The sequence below is a fragment of the Salmo salar genome, chromosome 26, assembly GCF_965601325.2.
Source record: "Salmo salar chromosome 26, fSalSal1, whole genome shotgun sequence".
NCBI lineage: Eukaryota > Metazoa > Chordata > Actinopteri > Salmoniformes > Salmonidae > Salmo > Salmo salar.
Window position 1 is genome coordinate 25669611 of NC_138316.1, and position 23725 is coordinate 25693335.

At 45.6% G+C, this 23725-nt stretch overlaps 1 protein-coding gene across 1 annotated transcript; it reads left to right on the plus strand.

Moving 5' to 3' along the window:
• The first annotated feature begins 144 nt into the window (after positions 1–144).
• Positions 145–19572, plus strand: ext2 (exostosin glycosyltransferase 2). The gene is given in 15 exon segments (NM_001173607.1): positions 145–278; positions 895–1231; positions 1403–1626; positions 1832–1921; positions 2946–3062; positions 3250–3445; positions 4012–4151; positions 4314–4407; positions 8662–8793; positions 12315–12504; positions 15352–15518; positions 16170–16313; positions 16612–16740; positions 18120–18202; positions 18375–19572. Coding segments are annotated over 14 exon segments (2175 nt in total). The 5' UTR covers positions 145–278; positions 895–901; the 3' UTR covers positions 18514–19572.
• The last annotated feature ends 4153 nt before the right edge of the window (positions 19573–23725 follow it).

The window sequence follows — 23725 nt, forward strand, 5'->3', positions numbered from 1 at the left end:
TTGTGAAAGATATGCTACTGGGTGGGTGTGATGATACCCCGCCTTACTAGGTGGCAGTATAGCCAGTGCTTGCAGAGTAGCCCACGGGTTTCTGACATGCGAAGAAGGGTTCCACTTCCGGAAATCAAATAATTCACACGATAACGTCAACATCGTTTAATTAGCTAGCTACCTAACGTTAAATGTAAAAACACTATACATGATTGGATGGCCGCTTAGCTAAAAAGAGGGTATGAATTAACAGTTTGTGATCGACTCTGCACCGGTCAAGCGTGAAGGTAAGTTTACTGATCAAATCGAAGCCCGCTGCCTCAACCTGCTACCCAGCTAACGCGTAGGTAGCTAAGCTTGAAGCTAGCTGGCTAGCGTTACTTGCTTTTACTTTTCAAGATTTCGGTTTATTTTGAAGTGTGATGTTAGCTAGTTATATGTATATTTATTCCGTGGTATTTTATAATAAACACCGACGAAAATAAGTTGGTTTTAAGCGAATCCGTTAAGAAATCATTGAACGTCAATGTAGCTTGCCAATCAGTCTGCTCGCTAAATTGAGTTTGCTAATTTGTTGCCAGAGTATTTTAAGTTGTATGTTTTGCTACATTAGCTAGTTCAGTTTGGCCTGTCGTTAGCTAGCTTTACCTCACTAGAATGCCTTTGATTGACAGCTAGTGTTGTAAGTTGTCATGTAGTTTTGTATAACGAGACCGGCTTGGCTCGTTTAGGCAAGGCCAAGTAACGTTACATTAACTTGTTTATTTCTTGCTGTAACTCTGACAGTAGTCCAAAATGGCTTCATTTCCTTTAGGAGAGGAAGCCATTTTAGACTGTTGATACATACCCTGGCAGTGTGTCAACGGACCAGGAGCCATGCTAATATTTCTTTCTCTCTCAAAGTGGTTGAATGGTCAGGCTCAGTATGTGCGCGTCCGGAAAGTACAGTTCACGGGGCCCGGCTCTGATTCCACGGATGAAGACTAAGCACCGCATCTACTACATCACCCTGTTCTCTGTGGTGCTGCTGGGACTCATCGCCACAGGGATGTTCCAGTTCTGGCCACACTCCATCGAATCAACTGCAGACTGGGGCCTGGACCGACGCAGCGTGCACGATGCACCTCTCGTCCGACTGCCTATCTCCAACCCTATTCCTGAGAGAGGGGACCTTAGCTGCCGAATGCACACTTGCTTTGATGTGTATCGATGTGGCTACAACCCTAAGAATAGAATCAAGGTGAGCCTAGTCTATCACATGTCACAAATTACAGATATGTGAAGTTAGTTTCATCTGCTATTGTTAGTCTCTTTACCTTGTCTTTTGAACCACATGATTAAAGGCTTGAAGGATGTTATATATCCAACAGCAGCTAAAGTGGACCATCAGAAATGACTGTCTGTCTGGCAGGTGTACATCTATCCTCTGCAGCGTTTTGTGGATGAGGTAGGAGTGCCCATCAGCAGCACAGGCCTGTCCCGAGAGTACAATGACCTGCTCAGTGCCATCTCCGACAGTGAGTTCTACACAGATGACGTCACCAGGGCATGCCTGTTCGTGCCCTCTATTGATGTGCTCAATCAGAACTCTCTGCGCATCCGGGAGACTGCCCAGGCTCTGGCCATGCTCCCCAGGTAACCTTTCTTGCACACTGCTCGGGTTGCACTGTATTCTCCTCCACCCCAAAGCTGGGAGTTCTCTTCATATATATTTATCCTTTTTTACCCTCTGTCATTCTTGCTCTCCCCTCTCATCTACTACATTGATCTATCTGCCCATTTCAGATATCTAAGTGCACACATTTGTAGGTTTTTGACCCTTAAAGATGTGCATTTCCAGGTGGGATAAAGGGATGAACCACCTTCTGTTCAACATGTTACCTGGAGGACCTCCAGACTACAACACAGCCCTTGATGTGCCAAGAGACAGGTAACATTAATTAAACCCAGGGGGAAAAATGAGTCAATTACAATGAATATAGTTGGATGATAAACTCACATTTTTGTTTTTTGGTTCATCAACCAACCTTAACTTCCAGCTAATATTTACTCCAGTGTGTGATCAGTGTTTGTTAGCAGAGATACTGCCAGGTGCATTTTGTTCTACCAAGACACCACTAGAGGGAAGCATGGTATTATCTTAGCTTTCAGTTTCCTTACATGTCCTTAGTCTGATGTTATGTTCAGAGAATAGTTGTTTTTTTTTCTTCTCGTTTTTGTTAAGTTGACTCTGTTTTTGAATAAATCTTTTTCTCCATATTTTGTAGTTTGACTTGACTAGATAATCCAGATTCAATTCCATCTTATTTCCAGCACAACTACAGAACTTGCATATAATTACAAGGGGGCTTGAAAAATATTCAGCTAAGATGAAAGTACAACCTAAAAGTAGTCCAGAGATGACAGAACCTCTAGCGGCCTTGAGCAGGCAGACATGCCTAATCTCCTAGTATTTACTGCCACAGAGAGAGGCCATGTTTCCCAGCCTTGCTCTTGGCCGCTCGCTCCTTTTGGGTGGAAAAGGTGGGTTTTGTGAACAGAAAGCTCTGAGACGATGAACACTTATCTGGAGCTGTAGGGAATTTCCTGGGCTCATCCAGCTGTGCTCCATTTGGCGTGGGGCCTCATCAGAACCAGCTGTGTGTGTGTGTGTGAGTGAGGTTGTCCTTGCATCCACAGGTAGGACGGCATAAAGATTGTTCGTCAGTTCTCATAACTATTACATACACAGATTTCCAAAAGGATCCATGTGAATACTTCTCATGATCTTCATGTTACTCAATAGCATTGTTAAGCAGATATGACAAGAAACAGCCAGGGCGTATGCACATCTGTCATGTATTGTCTTGCTGCAAAGTTCTGTATAGCTGTCTCTTCTCTCTGTCTTAACTCTGTAAGCCTATGTGACAGTGGTGTAACATTGGATACGTGTGTTTGTTTTGTGTGTGTTATAGGGCTCTGCTTGCAGGGGGAGGCTTCTCCACGTGGACCTACAGGCAGGGTTATGACATCAGCATCCCTGTGTACAGCCCTCTGTCTGCAGACGTGGAGCTGCCCGAGAGACAGCCTGGGTGAGCAGCAACACCACCACCCTGTTTCAGCACCTAGAATAGGGCTCTTATCACTTCCTCAAGCAAGACAACAGGCATCCTCACTTCATGTGACAATGGGAACATTTGGGAAGTTATCTTTTAGAGTCACCATCATCAGTCACAGAGTTTTACATTATTTTTAATGGTGTCCCCGTCCCGGCTGCAGGCCCCGGCGCTACTTCATTCTGTCGTCTCAGACGGCCATCCACCGTGAGTACCGGGCAGAGCTAGAGAGGCTGAAGGAGGAGAACGGGGAGGCTCTGCTCCTCCTGGACAAGTGCAGTAACCTATCTCAGGGAGCCGCCTCAGCAAGGAAACGTTGCTACAAGGGCCAGGTGTTCGACTACCCCCAGATCCTCCAGGTGAGACGCGCACAGACCTACTACCATGTACACACACTTGTAGACATTACACAGCTTAGGGGGAAATTGATGTTTAACATAGATTAGCATGGCCATTTTCAGACTTAAATGCATTTGAGGGCTCTGCTCAGCTGTGTAGGTCAACTCTAAGAGTTAGCAGTCTGTGGGTAACTTTATGCAGGGTATACCTGGGAAACTACAGCAATGTCTGTGGCAGTCAGTCAACCGGTGTGCGCCTCTGTCTGCTCAGAGTGCATCTCCAGCCCGTCTCTGGCCTGTCTAGACAGGAAGTGCGCTAATCATCTGGTATGGGTGCAGCATAGCTGCACATCTGGGAGACGTCCCACCAAGGAGAGGGGGTGGAGGGTTGGGGTGGCAGAATCTCAGTGAAAGCGCCCTTCTCCACCTCTGACAGTGGAAAGGTTCGCTATAAGTGATGCCTGTATTTTAGAATAATATTTTAGGTTGCCTGCTTGTATACTTTTAACGTCTGTAATTGATCCACCTTGACATTGCCCTCCCCACCCTAAACTCTTCCATACCTTGTTGTAATCTGTGTTCCACAGGAGTCGTCGTTCTGTGTGGTGCTGCGCGGGGCTCGGCTGGGACAGGCCACACTCAGTGATGTGCTGCAGGCTGGCTGTGTCCCTGTCATCCTAGCAGACTCGTACATCCTGCCCTTCTCTGAGGTCCTCGACTGGAAGAGGTAAAGACACTGCTCATGATTTCACTCCAACCAACTTCAACATGCATCTCTGCATTAGATTTTCTGAGCTCGTATTGTGATTTCTGATCTAGTTTAATGCCAGTGGCCATTTTTTCCCATTGACATTGATACTGACTGACATTTTGTGTGTGTGTTGTACAGGGCATCCGTGGTCATTCCAGAGGAGAAGCTCCCAGAGATGTACACCATCTTGAAGAGTATCCCTCACAGGCAGGTGGAGGAGATGCAAAGACAGGTGACAGTCAGATCACATCTTTTCTTCAGCTAACATTCAAATAGACTGAATCCCTTTCCTGGGGATTTTTAGATGCACATATAGGGCACTCTTTATAGAGTTGTAGTAATAGTCTATTTCCAGATGAATACACCTCAGGAGAAAGTACCTCCTGCCCTCTCAGGTTAAGTTAGTGTGAAGACGGGGTCAACAGAGTTGTGACTTTCACGCTCCCATTCCAACCTGTGTGCTTGTGAGACGCGGGCCTCACTGTCAGCCCAATGGAAGCCGTAACACAGGCAGACTGAAGGGTGAGACAGACACGTTGTAATGAGCCCTTAGGACTAGAGTTTCTGTCCTGTTGTCTGTTTGGGAACACGAGGAGACAATCTAATCTTGATAAAAAAGCTCTTATAAAGGTTCTTCAGTGTTAGTTTCAGTCACGCCAAATCAATGACAAATCCCCTCCTTTCTCTGGTCCAACTGAGCCTCAATAAACAGAAGTGAAAGCCCTCAGAGAGCTCTGCACGTCCAAGCTGTTTCTCATTCCCTTGTATCAACGCTAGTCCATTTACCAATTAGACTGGCCAAACAGACATATCAGACCCACAGCTCAGAGACCCTGTTGGAGTTGTTTCATTTGCCAAGCCTAGAATATGGCTTCCCTTGAGGTCCCCCTCCTGTCTCTGTAGCTGTGTGGATCTGAAATGCTTATCCACTGTTTAGTGTTTCTCTGTCAGTCTGTCTTGTCTAGGGCTTGGAATTTAGCTATGAGATGTGTAATCAGTTGTCTTCCTGTCAGGAAAAAGTTCTCAGTAGAGATGAGGACTGATGATAAGGGGAAGAATTGTAGTTTTTTGGGGGGGTAAAACAAATACTGATAATAAACATTTTATCAATTCACTGGAGATCAGAGGAACACAACCAAATCATATTGGTCTGAGTTGAGTAGTGAGTACATCTTAAGCCAGGGGAACGTGAGGCGTAGGTAGGTATGTCACTGCTGTGTGCATGCCTGTGGCCCCTGCAGGACTGATGGGAGAAGGGTGTTGGAGCCGGGCTCAGGACGTGTAAGGGTGGGGTGGGGCCGGAGCACAAAGGCCCATCTTATCCAGGATTTATGGGGTGCTGTATAGCCCATTCCATATCAGTCCACACCTGCACACATCTGGAGAGACTCCTCACTCACATTCACTGGCTGGAGAGGAGAGGACGCTGGGAATCACTGAGTTGGTCCCCCATAAAGACTTTTCATTTTCAGTAGTACAGACAACACATTTTCAACTCTAGCTCATTTGGACGTGTGCAAAATAGTTTTTTTTTCTTCTTTTAATTTTTTTAAAGTGCTATAGGAACATTTTTCTTTGATTGATCTTATTGAAGAGCTCAAGTGAAGTATTTACTCACTGTCCAACAGAGGGTCTAACTGTCTTCACTTCCTCTGCGGTTCTGAATTCCACACTGTCATCTTCAATCCTTTTATGGGTTTAAAAGGTCCCTGACCATATGCCAAGTATGACTAAAATACACAATGCTGATCTTTTTTTCCCTAATTGGTCCTTTGACCAATCACATCAGCTGTGAAAAAGATCAGATGTAATTGGTCGAAAGACCAATTAGTGGATAAAATATCAGAATAACACAGCCTTACTCATGATGACTCCATGTCAGCTTTTATTGACTATCTGTATGATTTACTAAGTCCTGAATTGAATGATAATTGAGACATTCTGTCTCACTTATACAGGGCCTCACAACTAAGGTCAAATGTAAAACTCCTAATCCAACAGAAGCCAGCAGCACCATTTCAGGAGAAAAAAATGATTTCAACATTTGATGTGGTAGCATCCGCATAGGTCCCAATTATTGCTTAACAGCTGCTAAATGTTAGCGGTGGTCACCTGAGGCTTTCCTCTGAGCCTTGTTTGTGTCAGACCCTAGGAATAGAATGGATGCTTGGTTAGATCAGTACAGCTGAAATGAGTACTTGTCAATCACAGGGCTGCAGCTATAGTACCAAGCCCAATGTAATCCTGTCTGAAGCCTCCCTGTCTAAAAGGAGTTGACGGACAGCAGAGTATAGCTAGAGAAAGAGATGGTAGACTGGGTTGTTCCCTTGACCCTGGTGGTGAAAGTCTGTCTTCTAGTATGATTTCTCAGTCCCACAGGAACCACTATTGATGATCAGTTGTGTGTCATCGTGGTAATACTACAATGGCCTCCTAAGCAAGTTTGTGCTAAACAAAGAATTGTTCACCATGACAACTTTACTTTTACACAATTTATATCTTATTAAGAGGCGCAAGTAATTAGGTTTATTTTAGTTGCTGTAGCAAAGATTAGCCAAATCAGTTTTGAATTGATGGATATGATCGGCTATGAAAAGCCAACTGACATTTACTCCTGAGGTACTGACCTGTTGCACCCTCTACAACCACTGTGATTATTATTATTTGACCATGCTGGTCATTTATGAACTATTCAACATCTTGGCGATGTTCTGTTATAATCTCTACCTGGCACAGCCAGAAGAGGACTGGCCACCCCTCATAGCCTGGTTCCTCTCTAGGTTTCTTCCTAGTTTCTGGCCTTTCTAGGGAGTTTTTCCTAGCCACCGTGCTTCTCCTGCATTGCTTGCTGTTTGGGGTTTTAGGCTGGGTTTCTGTACAGCCCTTTGAGATATCAGCTGATGTAAGAAGGGCTATATAAATACATTTGATGTTGTTTATGGTCCAAGTTCAAGCACATCTCAAAGAGATTTCAGCCTCCTTTGCTCAGCGCCGTATGTTAGAGGAAGGGAATAACAGTGCTGCAGTGAAGCAAACCACTGGCCTTTTTCTCTGCTGTGACTCCGTCTCTTCCCTCCTCATAAAAATTCCTGCAGGCGCTGGGAGGGGGCGGGCCTCTTAGGCCGGAGCAGTTTGCTTTTTGCCTCCTCCCGGTCGGAAAGGAAACTTTCATCACTGGCTGATTTATGGGCCGTTGGGTTCCCCTGAGATTAGAAAGTCTTTTTGAATACTCCTCACCCCCTCCATAAAAATAAACGCTGTTTTTGTATTTCTCCAGTGTTAAAGGGGACTAAGGGTGGGGGTGTGGAGTGGGGGCTGGTTCCTTCTCATGTGCTGCTGAGAGCTCTCTGGACCATACGACAACAAAAACACCAGGACAAGCTGCTCCACTGCTATGGAAGGACAGAGCCCTGTAGCCAGGCCAAGACTACCACAGCTCTAGTAAAACGGTTGGCTCATTGGCTAAGCTGTAGCAGCCAATGCTATCACTGTGTTTGCTGAATTGCAGTTTCCGTTGTTGTCTGTTCGTCGCTTGATCCTCCTCTGCACCTAATCCCAAACAGGAGAACTTCTTCAGCTGGGGTGTTATTCTCACCCAACAAACATGCTATTAATATCTTTCAGGCTGTGTGAGGAGTTTCTAGGGTGTGCTCTGGCAAACCAGGCAAATGTCAGTTGGAGTTGAGGGGTCCAGTATGGACCTCCCCCATGTGCTTGTTAAAGAGTGCTGCACTCAGGGTCACCTAGGACCTGCTGAGGTGGAGTCGGGTCACTCCTGGCAGGAGACATTTCTGTTGTAAGGATCATTAACTGTTATGGGCTCCTCTCCCTCCATAGCTGTCTCTTAATGGATCAGTGGGAGGGGAGCACCAGGGAAGCTGGGGTGCTGCCTGGGGATGTTGTACAAGTAACATCTGCATTGAAATATGATTGACTGCTAGGCTACACCTTCCCCTCTGGCACCGTACTGCTCCTTGTTACCATGGACTGGTGGTGAATTGACTTAAAAATACATTTTTGATACGCAACTAAAGGTAGATGCGTACATAGTTTGCATACGTCTTGGATGAACATGTATTCGTCCCAATGGGCCTTAAGCAGGGGTTCCTAACCAGGTTTACTAGGACCACTGGGGGTACTTGAGAAGACTGAGACCATAGGTCTACTGGTAAAATGCACATGAGGGCGTACTTCAGGGGTACTCCTGGAAGAGTAAAATTCAGTTGGTGGTACAGAAAAAGGTTGGGAACCACTGGCCAGGTTGATATTTGGCTGCCCTGTGCTTTGAAAGTCAGGTGAGCTGTAGAAGGTCTTGGCCTGCTGTAGGACAGATGATGTTAGAGATTCTAACTGTCTAGAACAGTCCTTCCTGTTCTCTAGTCACTGGGATGCCTTCTGAATGTGTGTTGAAGTTCATGACAGCTTGTCTGTTTGTCCAGGGTCCAGACCATATGTTTTTATTCCTTAACAACTCTGTTCTCCTCAGGCCCGCTGGTTCTGGGACGCTTACTTCAGCTCCATGAAGGCCATCGGCATGACAACGCTTCAGATCATCAATGACCGCATCTACCCCTATGCTGCCCGCACCTACGAACAGTGGAACAACCCCCCTCTGGTGGTGAGTATACCTCTAGTTGCGAGGTCTTTAAAGAGTGGAAAGATGCATTTTAGGCTAGATGTGTTTTAACTTGATTGGATACATCAAGTCTTCTGCTGGAGCCTGCTATAATCTATGGCCCTCTAGCCTACACCACTGTTATTGTATTTTACTGTGGTTAACCACTGAATCTTCTTAGGCATACGAGTCATATTTATGTGTGTGGTATTGATGTGTGACCTGACACTACTGTGCTGGCCTCACAACACAGTGACTGACTCCCTCAGTGACGGATATGACCCAGTTTTCCCTGGTAAGTCTTTCCCAGTGTATCGGCAGGGCAGCTTCCTCTTTATAGGTCCCTCTCTCCACACATGTAGCCTAGTGGTCTTTGGCTGCTTGGTAAACACCCAGTACTGCTGAAACAGCCAGTGTGTTTGTGTCAGCAGTTCTGCACTGGGAGGATGCCTCCAGTGTGGTGAAAAATACATGCCTTAGTGTTTGAGTCATTGTGTATGTGTGAGAGAACACTGTTTAAGGAGTGAGTGTGTGTAACCTCTCTGTGGTTGTGGGAGTGTGGGGATGCAGACAGCTTGGCTCAGCTACCACCTCTCAGGGGCTGTTAATCAGCCCAGCCTGATCTGCTGCAGTCCCCAAAGACACCACATGCAGCTCCGCCCTCCGTCTGTCTGTGGGGTAGAGAAGGGGGGGCCCCTTCTTATTGGACAGCCCTACCCAGTCCTACCAATGGGTGGTGATATGTGAGCCAGTCAGGTTATGTTGGTCTGAACAAGTCAAGTCACTCTGACTGAAGGTATGTTTACCACACTTGGCTTCTCAGAGTAATTCAAACTCTTCAAGATCTCAGGTCTAATTTCTTTCTACTCAAGCCAACTGCTCAATCACAGCTGGTTTTGCCTTTTTTTCGGAGTGGGTAGCTGGTTAATCAACAGTTACATTTGACATTACCCACCTCTCTCTGTCAAACTCCTGTCTGTCTTTTTTCCCAACCAATCGTCGTCATTTAGGTCTGCTGTCTCAGTCCCTGATCACAAGAGGTTAATTGTGCAGGGCCACAGACCTATTACCATTCCAGTGCTAGAGAAGTGTTATCTCTACGTATTCAGTGGAAACACGTCGAGCAGAATTGGAACAGGACACTAAATAAATCAAGCGTTTTTTTTTCTCTGCTGTTCTGTATCCTTCGTTCGGGGTCATAATTGAAAGCACATTTCACAGGCTCTCTGCTAGTAGCAGTGCCTTTAAGAAGGGTTTTCAGGCTAGGGAGGGACAGACGGGCTGCTTTTTGTATGGCCGTGGGCATAGTTGTAAGATATGAAACGGGTAATCCATGGTTCAGCCTGTGAAAGGTGGCTGAAGGTTAGGAGACTTTGTACCTTAGGGGGCTTTCATATCAGATTGGTTTGGAGAGTTTTCTTCTTCTGAACTGTTTTCTCCCTTAGTTTGGACTGATGTGAACACACTATCCGCAATTGGGTGCACACTAAACAACGCACTGTGGTTTTCTCAAAAGGGTGGTCTCGGTCCAATTAATTACACCTTACATCGTAATAAATATTCATGTGATGGCAACTGATTCTTTTTTTAAGCTTGACCTTTGGTTTCTAGGGGACATCTAACATTTCAATTTAGGCTAAGTCGGGGCTTGTTCAGTGGTTTAAATGGGCCAAGAAACCTGGCCAGACGATTCCTTCACTGGTAGAGAGCAGACGAAGCCTGCACTGTGAATGTGCTCATATCAGGACTCTTTAAGATGTGATGGCTGCACTATCTCTGCTTCTCCTAATCCCTGGTAGGAAATCATCACACACACACACAAACTACACACCACACAAATCAAAGGCCCCCTGCTGGCTAGATGGACCTGTCTCCAGTCATCACTGGAGCTTTGCCTTGGGAAATCGTTTGTTATTGAGGAGAAAACACTGTTTGTCTAACACTCAAATGCCATGTTGTTCTCGGTGTTGCGTTATGAGGATGTTTACGATGATTTGCATCAATCTACTTTTCCTACCACCACCACAATGTGTAGCCTGAATCACCCAAATGGCTGCATGTTCCCGTTTTGTGTAAATTCATCATTGTAACCAGTGAACTCAATTTAACTAATTAATGTCGGAGAAGTGGCTGTCTTTCTTTCATCTTGTTTGTCATCTGACAAATGACTTAAGTGGTCCATTTTCTCTTCTCTTCATCTCACCACTTATGTGTCACCGTGTTAAATTATTTCTCCCACCACCACAGAGAAGTTGAGTTGTTTTATTGGTGAGGACTGACTGATGTAGGGTATATGGGGTGACCATGTTTATGGTAATAGATATGGTGGACGCTGTTGGAAAGAGCCACAGAAACACCAGTCTGTTTGTGGCCACCTGTCTGCAGCAGAACAGAGAAGCACTTCAAGAAGCCCACAGTTTTATTTCAAATCTCCGTTCCCTCCCTATGAGGTCAGAACATGTCTGTAGTGGAGGTCTGGAGGCTTTGGGGAGCCTTTTGTACAGTTGATTAAGTCAGCTGCAACCTCCTTCATTTGAGAATGCTACTGTTGTGATGTTTGACAGTTAATTAAGGGTTAAAACCACATCATCCAGTCAACATAATGCTCCTGCTAACAGAGAACGGGAGAGTTGAAGTTGGTCCTGTAGATGATATAACCTACATCGTAGTGCACTTTAAGCTGCTGCAGTGAGTCTCCTCTGTGTCGCATGTTGCCATATTGTTACGCTTGTATAATCGCATTACTCAAAATGTCAATTGTTGTCTATATGTTAGTTCAGAGGTCTGGATTGAGTGTCTCTTTGTCTCCGTGTGTGTGTGCCTCCTTGTGCCAGTATGTTCTTTTACAGCGTCACTTGATCTAGGCTAGGGTCTTTGCATCTTCCAGAGTTAACGGGCCATTTTAAGACGGGGCCAGGAAGAGGAGCCAAGTCCCACACTGGCAGTAGACAGCCGCCGACACCGTCGCCTGCATCGCCCTGCCTCCCTCTCTCCCCCCTGCCCTGCCTCCCCCTCTCTCTCCCCCCACCCCACTAAAACTCATCTGGACCCCTGCTGCATGGAGCTCACCAGAGCTTCATGACAAAACGTCACATAACATCTCAAAGCAGCAGTGTAGAAACAGCAGGAGAGGCCAAGACTGCCAAGTCATAGTGTGTGGACTCAACTTACACGTACCTGAGATGAGGGTGGAGCTCCTGAAGCAGCTCAGCTACTGCTAGTTTTTTATAGTGTGCTTGGCATTCCACACTACTTCACGCTGGGTGCTTGGCATTCCCGGTTGTGAGTCTATTAATCTTTCAAATAAATGAATAGATGATTCCTGTTCCCTAGTAAAACCATTGTCCGGAAATCACTGCACTTGACATCATTGCTGAGTCAAGAAATGGAATGGCAGCTTAAATCACGATGGAAAACATGATGCGGGCCAGGATGGCAGACAGATGAAGCTAGCTCGGCATACGTCTGCATTGTAGGAGAGGGTGACTCTAACCTTTTTGCTTTTGGTCTCTTGTCCTCTGTAGAAGTGGTCGAGTGTGAACAGCCCTCTGTTCCTGCCTCTCATCCCACCGAGGTCCCCAGGGTTCACTGCTGTGGTGCTGACCTACGACCGTATCGAGAGCCTCTTCCGGGTCATCACGGAGATCTCCAAGGTTCCCAGCCTGGCCAAGCTACTGGTGGTGTGGAACAACCAGAACAAGAGTCCCCCTGAAGGTGAGCCCTAGGCTGTATTCATTAGAGTCCCCCTGAAGGTGAGCCCTAGGCTGTATTCATTAGAGTCCCCCTGAAGGTGAGCCCTAGGCTGTATTCATTAGAGTCCCCCTGAAGGTGAGCCCTAGGCTGTATTCATTAGAGTCCCCCTGAAGGTGAGCCCTAGGCTGTATTCGTTAGAGTCCCCCTGAAGGTGAGCCCTAGGCTGTATTCATTAGAGTCCCCCTGAAGGTGAGCCCTAGGCTGTATTCATTAGAGTCCCCCTGAAGGTGAGCCCTAGGCTGTATTCATTAGAGTCCCCCTGAAGGTGAGCCCTAGGCTGTATTCATTAGAGTCCCCCTGAAGGTGAGCCCTAGGCTGTATTCGTTAGAGTCCCCCTGAAGGTGAGCCCTAGGCTGCATTCATTAGCGCACACGGTAGGGTAACAATGTTTGAGGGGGGGGACTAAAATAAGTTTGTTATTGGACAGGTTCAGGTAGTCCCTCTCCATTTAGGTAGATGTTCTTCTGTTTGGTTTCTAGTGAATACACCTCTGATTCTGACCCTCCCTTCCCCATACTGTTCATTAAACCCATTATTGATTCTAATATTACCCTTAAACAAGCACACCAGCAATTGGAGTTTTCAGGAGTTAACCTTTTCAGTGACAACGATGATGCTATGTTGGATATTCAAAGATGGGACATTAGTGTTCTGTCAGATTGCCTTACTTCATAGCTACCATAGAGTCAAAATACATGTTCTCTGTTTAGAGAGAGACTAAAGTTGGCAGATCGATACAGACAAGGAATGGGAAAGTGGCTGAACACTCCATGTTAACTGCCAACTTGATGTGAGAAGAAGTGGTTATTTCACCATGCCATGGTTTAATACACAAAATGGAGCTCTTGATGTGTACCAGATGAGTGATAACAGCTTCAGTAGCCAAGACCCATCTCTCTAGAAGTTTAGACACTGAAAAGCATGACGTGTTCGAGGCTGGAGCCAAACCTCTCTCTGGCTTTGCTTCATGTTGAGAATCAGGAAACTGGAGCAGCTCCGTGGCATGTTGCAGCCGGTCGGACAGAAAAACAATCCTCCTACCCACCCCGCTCGGTGCTGCAGCAGCCACCTCATTCTAACCTTCCCATGTCAACAGGTCTCCTCGGTACTGGCAAGCCAGACGACATGGATGCCTTTCATTCATGTTGATATACTGTCCACTACAGACACTCCAGTTCATCAAACAGTGTGCAGTGTTCTGCTAGTCCTGCCTGTCTGTCCTCCTGCCACAGCCCTCATTTAGAGCCCATTAGAGATGTTTCACAGTAAGCTGATATTAGTCATTATTTATTGTGGCTTTCGCTCTAATGATTCCTCTTTACAAGGCGATTAGGTATGCGGCTGTTTATGGCGCCCCTTAACACTGACAGCTCGGGACGGCAGGGAGAGAGCAGGGAATTAAATCTATCCTCTGCATAGAGTTGTGTAATGTAATGAAGCAGCGGGCCACTTTGAAGCTCACTCTAATGGCCCAGCGTAGCCTTTGATTAGAGGCGTCAGTGGAGCCTGGCCAGAGCTTTGTGACCCATTAGAATTAACAAGGGGCCGTTCATGGGTCAACTCGGGGCCTCTGCTTGGGATGAGGACGGATTTCCTCCTCATCCTCACAAGGCCTGATTGTGTTTATTTCAAGCGGCTGCCGCCTCAAGTCCTGCACGTTTGGCATTTTAACAAGGTGCTGCTTGGGAGCCTAGGTCTTGGAGTACTAAGATAAAATAATACTATTCTATGTTGTAGACTTTATCTTCTGACATGCACAGAGATTGTACTGTGTTTGGATGTCATGATTTAACTTCGTACTTTGTTTGTTCACTCATACAATCTTAGCTTCATGACCTCAAGAAACCTGTTTTTCACATCAGTCGAAGACAGTTATGGAGCTGCAGAGCATGGAGACAGAGGTAACAACAGGAGAGATGGGGATTGCAGCAGGATTCTGTTTCTCTGTAGTGGAGAGGATCTCCTGGTTAGCCCAGGAGAAAGTCCAAAAATGAGAAGCAAAGTAGATGGGCTTCCAGCAGCCAGAAAATGTTTCAGTTTGTGTGTGCAAACCGATACCGAAAAAAGGCCAGGCTGAATCAGTACAATCAGATCTAAGCTGATTTTGCACTGCACTCATCTCCCTGCTCATCTTTGGAAAAGGAAGAGAGGGGGAAAGAGAGGAAAGCACTTGAATATATCACAGCATTGCTCCCGTTGACAGTTTAGTGTGGAGACGTTCAGAGCTCGTCGGTCAGTTGGGAGCGCTGCCCGCTTGTCAGGCCCCAGTTAGAGCCTTAATGGGGTGACACATTCTGTGCCATCTGTCTGACTCTGCTCCGTGCCGTGGACACATCCCAAGCTCACTAAACACTACTTTAAAACAAGCTAACGTTGCTGCTCTGCCTTGAGGAATCTTGGTGTGGTCAGGCTTGCACATGATTCAAGTTGGCGTAGCGATTCAAGTCAGTGATTAGTTTTACTGCTAGCGTACTTTTCCACTAGGATTGCCATTTTGAAACATCTCCCTTGATGGCAACTCCACTCCTCTCCAACTGAAGTCTAGATGTTAGTTTGACCTAGAAAACTGGCAGTCTGGTTTGATGTCTTAAGTGTAGGTGGGTGACGCAATATATACTGTCAGGTTTGGAATGTGTGGAAGTAATTTTCACAGTTTACTTAATGTCTTGCAGCTTCTCAAGTAGCACACAATGCTAACTGACCCGTTTGCCAAGGCCTCCATTGCATTGATAGAATGGATTTTCTATGACCTGTCTGTATAATGTAGGTTTATCACTCATATTCCCTTGGTCCCTGTCCCTCGGTTAGATTCTCTATGGCCGAAGATTGCCGTGCCTCTCAAGGTGGTGCGCACCAAAGAGAACAAGCTCAGCAACCGCTTCTTCCCCTACGACGAGATCGAGACTGAGGCCGTGCTGGCCATCGACGATGACATCATCATGCTGACGTCTGACGAACTGCAGTTTGGCTACGAGGTGAGAGAGAGGATACCCTGTATCTCGCCTGGGAGATATCACCCCAAATGTTTGACCTTGGGCTTAGTCCATTCATACTGGCAGGTAAACGCTGGCCACTTAGTGCTGACCCCAGAGTTTAAACTCATCCAGGGAGCTTAAGTCAGCCTCCAGTAGTGGTATTTGTGAGGCGGCTGCCGGGTGCTGGAGATATGTTTGATGTGTGACGGATGGTGACAAGCCAGAGCTGATGCTGTCCATGCATACAGCCCAGCTTGGCACTCACCTGAAGGCATTTAGGACCTATTGAGACAATTGAGGATAATGACATGAAATGAGAGGCAGGTTGCTGTGGGGAAGGAAGGCTGTCTGGCTCTACTGCCTCTCGCTGTGTCCAATAGCGGGACAGGCTGCTGGGCTCTTATCCAGTCTCCACACACTTCTCTGCCCATCACAGAGCGGGCCTGTAGCTTTCATCTCTTTAGAGTGAACCTTGGGGCTCAAAATATCTCAGTGATGGCGGTCTTCTAGCACTACCTTGATGAAGGTGAAAGGAGGCTACTTGGAATGTTTTTAGTGTTGCCTAATTCCATTAACTTGAAACTTTACCCAAATTCCTGGAAAACCTGGAATTGGTGTCTAACTGTGTGTTTTCCCTACGATCCCCCTCAGGTGTGGAGGGAGTTACCAGACCGGTTGGTGGGGTACCCGGGTCGGCTCCACCTATGGGACCACGAGATGGGGAAGTGGAAGTACGAGTCCGAGTGGACCAACGAGGTGTCTATGGTTCTGACTGGAGCAGCCTTCTACCACAAGGTTAGCCTCAGACAGAAGCCCCTCCCTCTGTCCCCCTGCCAGGCCCAGTATGTGGAGGGGGCAGGGTTAGGTCACACACAGAGAGGAGGGAAGAGTCATAGGTTATCTGTCTCACTGTCAACCAAAAGCTTTCCTTTTGATTCAAAGTAAATACTTCTGTGAAAACACATCCCTCTATTCAGGGGTTAGACTCATTTATCATATCACGTGAGTAGGATGACAAAGGTATTTATCTGCATGTAGTTTCCACTGCTTGCTGATTTTGATGTTGAGTGACACAGGCTTCTTTCCTTTCCAGTACTTTAACTACCTGTACACTTACAAGATGCCAGGAGACATCAAGAACTGGGTGGATGCTCATATGAACTGTGAGGACATCGCCATGAACTTCCTGGTGGCCAACATCACTGGCAAAGCCCCCATAAAGGTATAGAACAGTGCACAACATTTTCACACCACCTAAACACAACAGTCCTACCCAACCCATTATGCTGACATTAGGTCCTTAGGGGGTCAAATTCAATATTGGATGTTCACCAGAGCCATTGCTTGCATCCCAAATTGCATTCTATTCCCTATAATAGTGCACTACTTTTGACCAGAGCCTTATGGGCCCTGGTCCAAATCAGTGAACTTCCTAGTCAATGGGGTGCCATTTGGGACGGAGCTACGTTAATATCTCATTAGGAGCAGTACTACAACATGCACCACATATCAGGAAGCTGAAGACCATAACTCCAACTCCACAGAGGTGGAAAAGTCCCAGAATGCAGAAATATTTGTTTCTTCCTGTCCTGATAGAGGCTCTCTCTCTGATCAGTTCTCACCCCTCTGTGTCCCCTGATACCTCCCCAACGCAGAGACCGCCCCTAAAGCCCAGCCTTAACCTCTCTTATCTGGGTGTCACTGACTGCCGCTCCCCCTCCGACTGTTTTCCTAAGCTCACCAGGGCTCACTCACCCCACCGTCAAAGCAATGCCTTCTCCCTCCATCTCTCTGCGCCTGCAGTAGGCTACCCCCCCACCCCACATATCTCCCACACGTCCTCCTCAGCACTGATCTCCAGTCTGGAGTTAGACGGATTGGTGGGGTGGGTAAGACGGGGGAAGGCCATACATCACCCCTTTAATGAGCATACAGCTGTTTTCTCCTCGGCACGCAAGCAGCATGCCCTGGTCTTGAATGACCATTCAGGTATACAGCAGCACAGCATTCTCCCTCAGCGCAACAGCCCTCAATCACACTCTGCTGCAACAACCACTGCTGGACCTGCTTTCACAACTAGCATGACTTTATCTGATGGGTTTATCACATTCTAGAGAACTGCAACTTAAAGGAATACTTCGGGATTTGGGCAATAAAGTCCTTTATCTACTTCCCCAGAGTCAGATGAACTCGTGGATACCATTTTTATGTATGTCTCTAGTATGAAGGAAGTTGGAGGTAGTTTTGCAAGCCAATGCTAACTAGCATTAGCACAATGGTTGGAAGTCTATGGTATCTACTAGCATGCTAACAATTGCGCTAAATCTAGTTAGCAACATCCTTCAAACTGCACGCAGACACATAAAAACGGTATCCACGGGTTAATCTGACTCTGGAGAAATAGATCCCTTTAAGTATCCCTTTAAGCAATACTGTGATGGTTAGATCCCGAAGTATCCCTTTATGCAGTACTGTGACGGTTATAGACTTCTCTCATCAGCACAGGGATTTGATCTCACCACACACTAGATTCTGTACTGTATGTTTCTTAGTTGTGTAGCAATGGTAGATTGTAAAGGTCAATGTCCTGGTTCCATTTAGGTGACCCCAAGGAAGAAGTTCAAGTGTCCTGAGTGCACAGCCATTGACGGTCTGTCCCTGGACCAGACACACATGGTAGAGAGGTACGTCCTGCACTGAGCATGCTCATCGCCTAGCAACTCAAGAAAGGGTGTGTATATGCCAAATCAATATTCACAGAGGTAGTAGTGGACATACAATATCTGAACGCGTTTTTTTTCTTCTGTGGTTGATTGCCTCAATGTTAACGCCGGTAACTTCTGTACACTTCCCCAGATCGGAGTGCATCAACAAGTTTGCGTCGGTGTTTGGCACCATGCCCCTGAAGGTAGTGGAACACCGTGCAGACCCAGTCCTCTACAAGGACGACTTCCCAGAGAAACTCAAGAGTTTCCCCAACATCGGCAGTCTCTGACCGGACAGGGCTGTTGCCCAGCAACCCCCAGACACCCATACATACCCAGCATCTTCTAGTTCAGGGGAGACATAGTTTCTGTCCATGATAGAACTATCTGGAAGGTTGTTCTCTGTGGGGTGGTGTTGGGCACCTGTATTGTTTCCTTTCCTAAATACTGGTTTGAAGTGGTGAGAGTTGAGGTGTGTGTGCTCATTGGTTGACTAGACAGAATCCACTGTGCGACAGAGATGACTAGTCTGTGTATGTCTGCTGCTGTATTCGAGTCAGAGGCCCCGTGGGCTCTTTGGCTGATCTGGGATCAGTGTATATAAATCACAGCAGTACTAAATGTTAATGTAGCATGGTGAGTCAGGACCACTGTCTGCCAAGCATATGGGGAGGGGGATGTGTAATATGTTGAAAACCCATAGAGATAATATATCCCATGTCACTTATCTCTAACTGATGAATTTTAAAAAATGATAAATAATATGAAAAACAAGGTAGTTTAAGAGGGGGCTTCTTGACAAAGGTCATTTCATGGCATGAGCTATTTTTATTTGTTTAGGTGAGCACTGCAGATGTGTATGATCAGCTTTCTCTGCATAGAGGATATATTGCAAATAATATGTACACTATATATTTACTGCCAATTGTTCTACTGCTAACACTTTTCAAAAGAATGACCGGTATCTGGACATTTTAATGACCTTTTTTTAAGTGTTCTGCTGCGTAATATATAAACTATTGAAGTAACATCTAGTCTGGTATAGGAGGGAAGCTACTGTAATTGATGCGGTGACATTGGACTGTCTGCTTCATGGAGATGTAGGCACCAGGATGTACAACTCCCCAATTCTGATGTCTCTTTTTGTTTTAGGCTTCTGTTAGTCTGTGTAGGCTTGCTCATCTCTCTAAAGGAATGTCCTAAGCATTAAGTTCAAGTCAGCACACACTTTTTAACATGTCAATATTGCCTTTGTTTTTTTACTTTCGTAAGGATTGTTGTTTGTGATAAATGTGTCCCAAAATATAAATTGGAAGAAATACATGCTAAATAAAGATGTTTTCCATGGCCCTTTTATTTGCCTGCGATTAGAGAAAGGAACAATGGCGCTGCCTCACTCCAACCAAGGTGCATGAACTGAGCAAACTAAAGTGAAGGGGAAATTCAGCTACTGGAGAACAGGGGAAGTTGATTAGTGCTTGAAAGAAGTTATGTCATCGGAAGTGTTCTAGACGTGGAAGACTATGTATGTTTATTGGATTGGTTTTATCATGCACAGGCAGCAGTAGCAGGCCTCTGTGTCTGTCACACTCTCTGTCCTCATTCTGATATGGTGAAAGCCCATGTCTGACCAGGGCTGTTGTGACAGCCAGGCCGTGTGCAGCACCACTGTTCAGCCTCGCCTGTCACCTGTTAATATACGCTCCCTAATCCACCCTGTACAATGTCTGCAGTTCAAAAGAACTCTGTTAGTATTTTTGTCGACTTTAATTAGTGTGACATTCTTGGGGGTTGTGCGATCTCATGTCTGAAATGCAGAGGGATTTTAGGCTGTCAATGAAACGGACACAGTCATGGAACATATGAGGTAGATGATATGTAATGCAAGAAGATGGACGTGCTTTTTTTTTTTTGGAACCCTCTAGATTTTTATTGATGGCCCTCCCACCCCTCCATCCTAATTATATAGACATCAGTATAAACAGAACAACACAAATCTCCACACATGTTATTAAGGTCAGATGTTACACATTGCTGAGGATATTGTAAAAACTGCTACGCTTAATAAATCCTCTGAGAGTCTTGCCATCCTAAAAACATCCCAGTCTTTAAATGTAGGACCTTTCCATGAGAATCGGAATCCTTCTGCAGTAGCATCATTCCCACCACACAACAGCATAGAAAAATTGTCAAATATTGAGCTCTGACCTCTGACTAAATGTGTTTTATTGTTTAAAGGTCCAATGCAGCCTTTTTAATTGCAATATAAAATAATTTCAGGGTAGCAATGAAGTACCTTAATGTGATTTCAATGTAAATGGTCAAAAGAAACAACTTCTTAGCAAAGAGCACTTTCTCAAGCAAGAATTTTGCCAGACTGTCTGAATGGGGAGAACTGAACATCAGCTGAAATTGGCAGAGTGGGTTGGAGCTCTCTTTCTTAATGGTCTAACAAATTTTATACCAGGCAGGCCAAAACTCCATCCCACCAAAACAGGCTGAAATTTCAGGCAGTCTTTTCAAACTGATCTCACATTAAAAGGCCATTATCGTTTTCACTATTTTACAGTATTATTCCAACCTCATAGTATGGAAATATATATAAAACCAGGGAAATCACATTTTGGACTGCACTGGACCTTTAAAGAATTGGCGGGAACTATATGAAATCATTTGTGACAATTGAAGCTGCACTTCAATTATCCATAAAAAAATAGTTGATGCTGTTTTAAAAAATAAGTACGTGATGAACAACCGTTTTGCTCTCTGCTTGTAAAACAATTTTCTAAAATATTATGTAAGTGCAATAACTTACTGTACTATAGTAACTCACACAAAATATATATGAGAACATGAACACAAGTAAAAGTATACCATCATTAATTAAAAAGCCATACAATATAGCTTAAAGCCACAAAAACCTTTCAAAATATTTGGAAACTCAACAAACCAAGAACACCCACCCCCTTCAAAAGGATCACTCAAAAACCAACCCACAAGTATCTCACAAAAATAATGCAGAACTTTACATCAAATTAGTAACATTTCAAGGGTCTTTGTAAATTACTGTAAATCAGTCCAATTTACATTAAAAAAAATGTTTTTACATGCACACACAACACACAGTTTTATATTATAATAAGTATTTACTTATTTTTATTGCCCTGCTTCAGTAGTATTAGAAATGATAGGGGTGGTGTGAAAGGTGACATCATCACCGAGGGACAGACTGGGACCCCTGCAGGCTACAACAGGATGAGCTGATATACAAGCTGTTTCGCAACTACTTAAATTCTGCATATTTGATCAGTTAAGGCCCTAAGGCAAGCTGTGCCTCGATTAGGATAGATGAGAAAGAGAACATTTACATATTAACCTGTGATTCATCCAAGAAGGCTTCATATGGGCTTGTACATTTCTGCAGTCTTTAACGCTGAGCTTTCGGTTTTGTCCTTTTCAATCAATAGAGAACTGCAGATAACAGAACATGTCTATAAATAAAGAAATTAAAATGTTTTCAAAAACATGACGAAAACGGTAAACAAATCAACTGTGTCGACCTGAGCTTCATGTGTGTTTGAGCTCTGAGAAGCACCCAACCCAGCACTGTAAACCCCCCAAGCCCTAGTCAGAGACAGCTATAGGCAAACCTGAAGCACAGAGCCACAGGCGGCTCTGTCTGTTCTGTCACACAATCCCAGAAAGAATCCCTGTCCACAGATGTCCCAGTGTTAATTAAAAAGGCTGCAGACTGGCTGTGCGGCTGTGTATGGCCGTAGTGCCGGAGGGGCAGGCATTCGGCCAGAGGAGCGAGAGGGAGAGCCCTAGTGCAGTGTGGGGGCTTCTTTGAAAACGGAGCCATGACAGCTGAGGGGAAGCATGTGCGAGGCATGTTTGTTTTGCATTTATCCCCTGAGCGCAGCTGTGTGCACTGTCCTTTTCCCAGAACACCGGAACGCCGCGGCCCGTTCGCCCTCCCAGCAACCCCTTAGAGCGGCCTATGAGAGCACAGGGGCCCCATCTCCAAATCGCAGAGGAGCACCTCCAAACACTGAGAGACAAGCCATGTTGTCAGCAGTATGTTCATGCATTAGGCTTGAACTGCCATGTAAAACTGGATCCAATCTGAGTCGTCATTTGGAAAGGGTTTCTGATCCAATGTTTGTAGATGCTGACAGTTCATCCTGGATCATACATACCACTATATCCTAGCAGAGCTACCTAGTGAAAGGGGAAATAATGAGGCTTGTGTTACGGAATTAGAGCTGGATTCTCTGCTTAAGGTCCATGGGGTATCATATTTGGCTTCAAATCTATGAGACCTTTTGTTTTGACTTGATCCAAATGGGACCTTGGGAAAACAGAAAGCTCATAATGCATAAGATGATGGAACACGTCTACTATTTCTGTCACCTCTGCAAATCGTGACATGGAGCCATCGAAAGCACGGATGCCAGTTTGCCCCCCGCATTGTTCCATGTCCACACTGAGGTGCAGGGACGGGGGATCCGGTTGTTGCCTGGGGGGGGGGGGGGGGGGGGGGGCTATAAGGGGTGGTGAGGCTTTGCATGAAAACTGACAGTGGTCAACATTGATGGCGTTAGTCAGCATTTTATTATCCCCCTCAAAAACTGTATAATCTACAAAACTGTATAATCTACAAAAACTGTATAATCTACACTGCCGCTCTGCTGTTCAAGGCTGCCGCTGGGTGTTATTTCTGGCAATGGGACTGGAGGGCACTTTTCCTGTAACTCCCTAGGTGGAAATGCGAGGTGAGGAAATGGCATGTCCACTTTGAATCTCCTCCTGCAAACAGAGCTGAGCCTGTCTGGTGCTCTCAGACCTGTAGGCCCCAGCAGGCCTGCTGTGCCTCTCTCTCATACTCACACACACCGCTTCCTCGTCCCCGTCCCTCTCTGGCTCAGTGACGGCCCATCAGTGGGGCAAGTAGGGATCTCCGTCTGCCCGCACTTAAACAAACCTGGATTAATATCTGACATTTAAATGTTGGAAGGTAGCACCAACCTAAAGTATGCTAGTGCTGACCATGCAAACCAGAAACAGTAAGCTACCTTTGAAATGGTTTACCTCTTTCCCAGACTGAAGAATATGACAGATTTTATCAGCATTCTTTCAGTTAGTCTGACGGAAATGGATCGGCTTTGGGCTTGACTGTTACCTACAGCCCTCTCCTTGAAGTAAAGCTGACCAAAATGACCTAAGGAAACCCAAATGTACACACAGACCTAAATCAGGCCAAATGTATGTAAATATGTGAATATCAGTTTGCAGTTTATGTGGAGAGAATAGTTGCATTCGCACACAGTCTGACAGAAAGGGACAAGGGATTCTGTGACAAAACCAGGATCAAAATGAATAAAAAAATACACACTTCAAATTTAAATACCGGAAAACAAGAAAGTATAATAACACCTGAACAGAAAAAGCTATAGTGACACTCAATAGCAGGTGTGTTAGCGGACGCATCTCAATATCTGT